The 7,078-nt window shown below is 43.2% G+C and overlaps 1 protein-coding gene across 1 annotated transcript in view; it reads left to right on the top strand.

Moving 5' to 3' along the window:
• The first annotated feature begins 1,437 nt into the window (after positions 1–1,437).
• Positions 1,438–7,078, top strand: part of stx1b (syntaxin 1B) — a 44,945-nt gene continuing 39,304 nt past the window's right edge. The window contains exon 1 of the mRNA XM_062036758.1: positions 1,438–1,729. Coding sequence (XP_061892742.1) covers positions 1,700–1,729 — 30 coding nt within the window. The 5' untranslated portion in view covers positions 1,438–1,699. The remainder of the gene's footprint in view (positions 1,730–7,078) is intronic.

The raw sequence follows: 7,078 nt of genomic DNA, 5'->3' as shown, positions 1-7,078 counted from the left end.
TATACAATCATTCACATGATTTTAAACATCATGTATACAATCATCCACATGATTTTATACATCATGTGTATAATCATCCACATGATTTTAAACATCATGTATACAATCATCCACATGATTTTATACATCATGTGTATAATCATCCACATGATTTTATACATCATGTATACAATCATCCACATGATTTTAAACATGATGTATACAATCATCCACATGATTTTATACATCATGTATACAATCATCCACATAATTTTATACATCATGTATACAATCATCCACATGATTTTATACATCAAGCATCCACATGATTTTATACATCATGTGTATAATCATCCACATGATTTTAAACATCATGTATACAATCATCCACATGATTTTATACATCATGTGTATAATCATCCACATGATTTTATACATCATGTATACAATCATCCACATGATTTTAAACATGATGTATACAATCATCCACATGATTTTATACATCATGTATACAATCATCCACATGATTTTAAACATCATGTATACAATCATCCACATGATTTTATACATGATGTATACAATCATCCACATGATTTTAAACATCATGTATACAATCATCCACATGATTTTAAACATCATGTATACAATCATCCACATGATTTTAAACATCATGTATACAATCATCCACATGATTTTATACATGATGTATACAATCATCCACATTATTTTATACATGATGTATACAATCATCCACATGATTTTAAACATCATGTGTACAATCATCCACATTATTTTATACATGATGTATACAATCATCCACATGATTTTATACATCATGTGTACAATCATCCACATTATTTTATACATCATGTATACAATCATCCACATGATTTTATGCATCATGTATACAATCATCCACATGATTTTAAACATCATGTATACAATCATCCACATGATTTTAAACATCATGTATACAATCATCCACATGATTTTATACATCATGTATACAATCATCCACATGATTTTATGCATCATGTATACAATCATCCACATGATTTTATACATCATGTATACAATCATCCACATGATTTTAAACATCATGTATACAATCATTCACATGATTTTAAACATCATGTATACAATCATCCACATGATTTTATACATCATGTGTATAATCATCCACATGATTTTAAACATCATGTATACAATCATCCACATGATTTTAAACATCATGTGTACAATCATCCACATGATTTTAAACATCATGTGTACAATCATCCACATGATTTTATACATCAAGCACCCACATGATTTTATACGTCATGTGGGGGGGGGGCAGAATTCTTTGGGACAGCAGTGCGTGGAGTGCGTGGTTGACGCATGCGCACCGGCTCTCTCCCCTCCGCATCACTTGCCCCTCCCCCTTGGTTTTCTGCAGCATCAGTACCACTCTCCCGCCGCCCCTCCCCCACTCGCTGCGTTGCGGGGCCACAGTGTGACCGCAGCGCACCGCCGAGGAGAAGAGGACACGCGTGGGGGCAGCACGAGGCTCCGAGACCACAGCAGGGGGTCGAGAGGAAGAGGAAGAGGAAGAGGAAGCCGTCCATCCTCTTCGTCACTTTCCGTGTTCGCTCGACAGAGGCGGGAAGCCCCCCCTCCCGCCCCCCCACTTCATCCTCGACCCCTCCCGGACTGAAGATCCTCCTCATCGTCAGCAGCCATGAAGGACCGCACGGCGGAACTGCGAAGTGTAAGATGACATTTACTTTCATTTCCTTTCCTCGCCGCCTTCTTCCTCCGTGCGCGCGCGCGCCCTGCATGCCAAGTGAGGATGATGAAGATGGCGGCGACGCGCGGGGCCTTCTCTCACGTGATTGATTGTCGTGTCGGTGTGGGAGTGAGAGTGGGAGTGGGAGTGGGAGTGGGAGTGAGAGTGAGAGTGAAAGTGAAAGTGGACATTTTCACGCCTCTCGCCGGGCTTCGACGCAGAGGCCTCGTGCTCGCCTGGGGAGCGCGCTCGCCGCGTGCACGAGGCCTGAGGTATAGTGCTCGCGCGCAGGATATGAGACATGATGAGGATACGACCCGATCACGCGCACACGTCAGTGGGTCATGGGGGGGGGTCATTATTCCACACCCTTTTTATGGCGCCTTCTTCACTCCTCTTGGAACAGCTGATCTTTTCTGCGGGAGGGGCGGGGAGGGAGGGGGGGGGGCCCGGGGGGGGGGGGCTGCACCTTCACCGTCAATCAGCCAATCGATCTATGTCGATACATGTCGATATCATCTTTTAGTCTCTCCCTCTAGTGGCGACTTGAAGAATTACAGTAACACTTTTTGTTCATCTCCATTTTATACCGCTTGTCCCTCTGGCCTCACATTGGCTGGAGCCTATCCCAGCTGCACTCAGGCAGTAGGCAGGGCACACCTGGACGAGGAAGGTAGAGTACACCTGGACAAGGAAGGTAGGGACACCCTGGATAAGGAAGGTATTGTACACCTGGACAAGGAAGGCAGTGTACACCTGGACGAAGAAGGTAGGGTACACCTGGACAAGGAAGGCAGGGTACACCTGGACGAAGAAGGTAGGGTACACCTGGACGAGGAAGGTAGCGTACACCTGGACAAGGAAGGCAGAGTACACCTGGACGAAGAAGGTAGGGTACACCTGGACGAGGAAGGTAGGGTACACCTGGACGAAGAAGGTAGGGACACCCTGGATAAGGAAGGTAGAGTACACCTGGACGAGGAAAGTAGAGTACACCTGGAAAAGGAAGGTAGGGACACCCTGGATAAGGAAGGTAGCGTACACCTGGACGAGGAAGGTAGAGTACACCTGGACGAGGAAGGTAGGGTACACCTAGACGAGGAAGGTAGTGTACACCTGGACGAGGAAGGTAGGGTACACCTAGACGAGGAAGGTAGTGACACCCTGGATAAGGAAGGTAGAGTACACCTGGACGAGGAAAGTAGAGTACACCTGGAAAAAGAAGGTAGGGACACCTGGACGAGGAAGGTAGTGTACACTTGGACGAGGAAGGTAGATTACACCTGGACGAGGAAGGTAGAGTACACCTGGACGAGGAAGGTAGGGTACACCTGGACGAAGAAGGTAGGGTACACCTAGACGAGGAAGGTAGTGTACACCTGGACGAGGAAGGTAGGGTACACCTGGACGAGGAAGGTAGAGTACACCTGGACGAGGAAGGTAGGGTACACCTAGACGAGGAAGGTAGCGTACACCTGGACGAGGAAGGTAGCGTACACCTGGACGAGGAAGGTTCTGTACACCTGGACAAGGAAGGTAGTGTACACCTGGACAAGGAAGGCAGGATACACCTAGACGAGGAAGGTAGCGTACACCTGGACAAGGAAGGTAGGGACACCCTGGATAAGGAAGGTAGATACACCCAGACAAGGTAGGCAGGATACACCCTCGACGAGGAAGGCAAAGTACACCTGGACAAGGAAGGTAGTGTACACCTGGACGAGGAAGGTAGTGTACACCTGGACAAGGAAGGTAGTGTACACCTGGACGAGGAAGGTAGGGTACACCTGGACGAGGAAGGCAGGGTACACCTGGACGACGAAGGTAGGGTACACTTGGACGAGGAAGGTAGAGTACACCTGGACGAGGAAGTTAGAGTACACCTGGACAAGGAAGGCAGGATACACCTGGACAAGGAAGGTAGGATACACCTGGACGAGGAAGGTAGTGTACACCTGGACGAGGAAGGTAGCGTACACCTGGACGAGGAAGGCAGGGTACACCTAGACGAGGAAGGCAGGGTACACATGGACAAGAAAGGCACGGTACACCTGGACGAGGAAGGCAGGTACACCTGGACAAGGAAGGTAGGATACACCTGGACGAGGAAGGTAGGATACACCTGGACGAGGAAGGTAGAGTACACCTGTACATGGAAAGTAGTGTACACCTGGATGAGCAAGGCAGGTACACCTGTACAAGGAAGGTAGTGTACACCTATACAAGGAAGGCAGGATACACCTGGACGAGGAAGGTAGGGTACACCTGGACGAGGAAGGCAGTGTACACCTTTACAAGGAAGGTAGTGTACACCTATACAAGGAAGGCAGGATACACCTGGACGAGGAAGGTAGGGTACACCTGGACGAGGAAGGCAGAGTACACCTTTACAAGGAAGGTAGGGTACACCTATACAAGGAAGGCAGGATACACCTGGACGAGGAAGGCAGAGTACACCTGGACAAGGAAGGTAGGATACACCTGGACGAGGAAGGCAGGATACACCTGGACGAGGAAGGCAGGATACACCTGTACAAGGATGGCACAGTACACCTGGACAAGGAAGGTAGGTACACCTGGACAAGGAAGGTAGTGTACACCTGGACAAGGAAGGTAGGGTACACCTGGACAAGGAAGGTAGCGTACACCTGGACAAGGAAGGTAGGGTACACCTGGACAAGGAAGGTAAGGTACACCTGGACAAGGAAGGTAGGGTACACCTGTACAAGGAAAGTAGGGTACACCTGGACAAGGAAGGTAGAGTACACCTGGACAAGGAAGGTAGGGTACACCTGTACAAGGAAAGTAGTGTACACCTGTACAAGGAAAGTAGGGTACACCTGTACAAGGAAAGTAGCGTACACCTGGACAAGTTTCCACCTCGTGGCAGGACCAATATTTCTTATTGATGACCACCGTCTTTCACACTAATAAATACTAAATAATACACACTTGTATTACTCAATCAGGAAGAAATGTACAGTCATAATACACATCCAGGAAGTAATACACATTCAGGAAGTAATACACATCCAGGAAGTAATACACGTTCAGGAAGTAATACACGTTCAGGAAGTAATACACATCCAGGAAGTAATACACGTTCAGGAAGTAATACACGTTCAGGAAGTAATACACATCCAGGAAGTAATACACGTTCAGGAAGTAATACACATCCAGGAAGTAATACACGTTCAGGAAGTAATACACATCCAGGAAGTAATACACATCCAGGAAGTAATACACGTTCAGGAAGTAATACACGTTCAGGAAGTAATACACATCCAGGAAGTAATACACGTTCAGGAAGTAATACACGTTCAGGAAGTAATACATCTTCAGGAAGTAATACACATCCAGGAAGTAATACACATTCAGGAAGTAATACACATTCAGGAAGTAATACACATCCAGGAAGTAATACACATCCAGGAAGTAATACACCTTCAGGAAGTAATACACCTTCAGGAAATAATACACGTTCAGGAAGTAATACACGTTCAGGAAGTAATACACATTCATAATACACGTTCAGGAAGTAATACACATCCAGGAAGTAATACACGTTCAGGAAGTAATACACGTTCAGGAAGTAATACACATCCAGGAAGTAATACACGTTCAGGAAGTAATACACATCCAGGAAGTAATACACCTTCAGGAAGTAATACACGTTCAGGAAGTAATACACGTTCAGGAAGTAATACACATTCATAATACACATCCAGGAAGTAATACACCTTCAGGAAGTAATACACGTTCAGGAAGTAATACACATTCATAATACACATCCAGGAAGTAATACACGTTCAGGAAGTAATACACATTCATAATACACATCCAGGAAGTAATACACGTTCAGGAAGTAATACACATCCAGGAAGTAATACACATTCAGGAAGTAATACACATTCATAATACACATCCAGGAAGTAATACACGTTCAGGAAGTAGTACATGTTCAGGAAGTAATACACATTCATAATACACATCCAGGAAGTAATACACGTTCAGGAAGTAATACACGTTCAGGAAGTAATACACATTCAGGAAGTAATACACATTCATAATACACATCCAGGAAGTAATACACGTTCAGGAAGTAATACACATTCAGGAAGTAATACACATTCAGGAAGTAAAACACATTCATAATATACATCCAGGAAGTAATACACGTTCAGGAAGTAATACACATTCATAATACACATCCAGGAAGTAATACATGTTCAGGAAGTAATACACATTCATAATACACATCCAGGAAGTAATACACGTTCAGGAAATATAACACGTTCAGGAAGTAATACACATTCATAATACACATCCAGGAAGTAATACACGTTCAGGAAGTAATACACATTCATAATACACATCCAGGAAGTAATACACATCCAGGAAGTAATACACGTTCAGGAAGTAATACACATCCAGGAAGTAATACACGTTCAGGAAGTAATACACCTTCAGGAAGTAATACACATTCATAATATACATCCAGGAAGTAATACACGTTCAGGAAGTAATACACATTCATAATACACATCCAGGAAGAAATACACGTTCAGGAAGTAATGCACATCCAGGAAGTAATACACGTTCAGGAAGTAATACACGTTCAGGAAGTAATGCACATCCAGGAAGTAATACACGTTCAGGAAGTAATACACATTCAGGAAGTAATACACGTTCAGGAAGTAATACACGTTCAGGAAGTAATACACATTCATAATACACATCCAGGAAGTAATACACGTTCAGGAAGTAATACACATTCAGGAAGTAATACACATTCATAATACACATCCAGGAAGTAATACACGTTCAGGAAGTAATACACGTTCAGGAAGTAATACACATTCATAATACACATCCAGGAAGTAATACACGTTCAGGAAGTAATACACGTTCAGGAAGTAATACACATTCATAATACACATCCAGGAAGTAATACACGTTCAGGAAGTAATACACATTCATAATACACATCCAGGAAGTAATACACCTTCAGGAAGTAATACACTTTTAGGAAGTAATACACATTCAGGAAGTAATACACAGTCAGAAAGTAAAATACACTCTGCTACATATACATACTAATGAAGTAATATACATTCAAATAAACATTTAGGAAGTAATATAATACAAACTAATGAAGTATGACAATACACAAATACACATTTAGCAAGTAATATACCTTCATAATACATACTAATGAAGTATTACACATTCAAATACACATTTAGCAAGTAATATGCCTTCATAATACATACTAATGAAGTATTACACATTCAAATACACATTTAGCTAGTAATATACCTTCATAATACA

This window comes from Entelurus aequoreus, linkage group LG25 (genome assembly GCF_033978785.1).
Source record: "Entelurus aequoreus isolate RoL-2023_Sb linkage group LG25, RoL_Eaeq_v1.1, whole genome shotgun sequence".
NCBI lineage: Eukaryota > Metazoa > Chordata > Actinopteri > Syngnathiformes > Syngnathidae > Entelurus > Entelurus aequoreus.
This window is presented reverse-complemented; position numbering and strand designations above follow the sequence as displayed.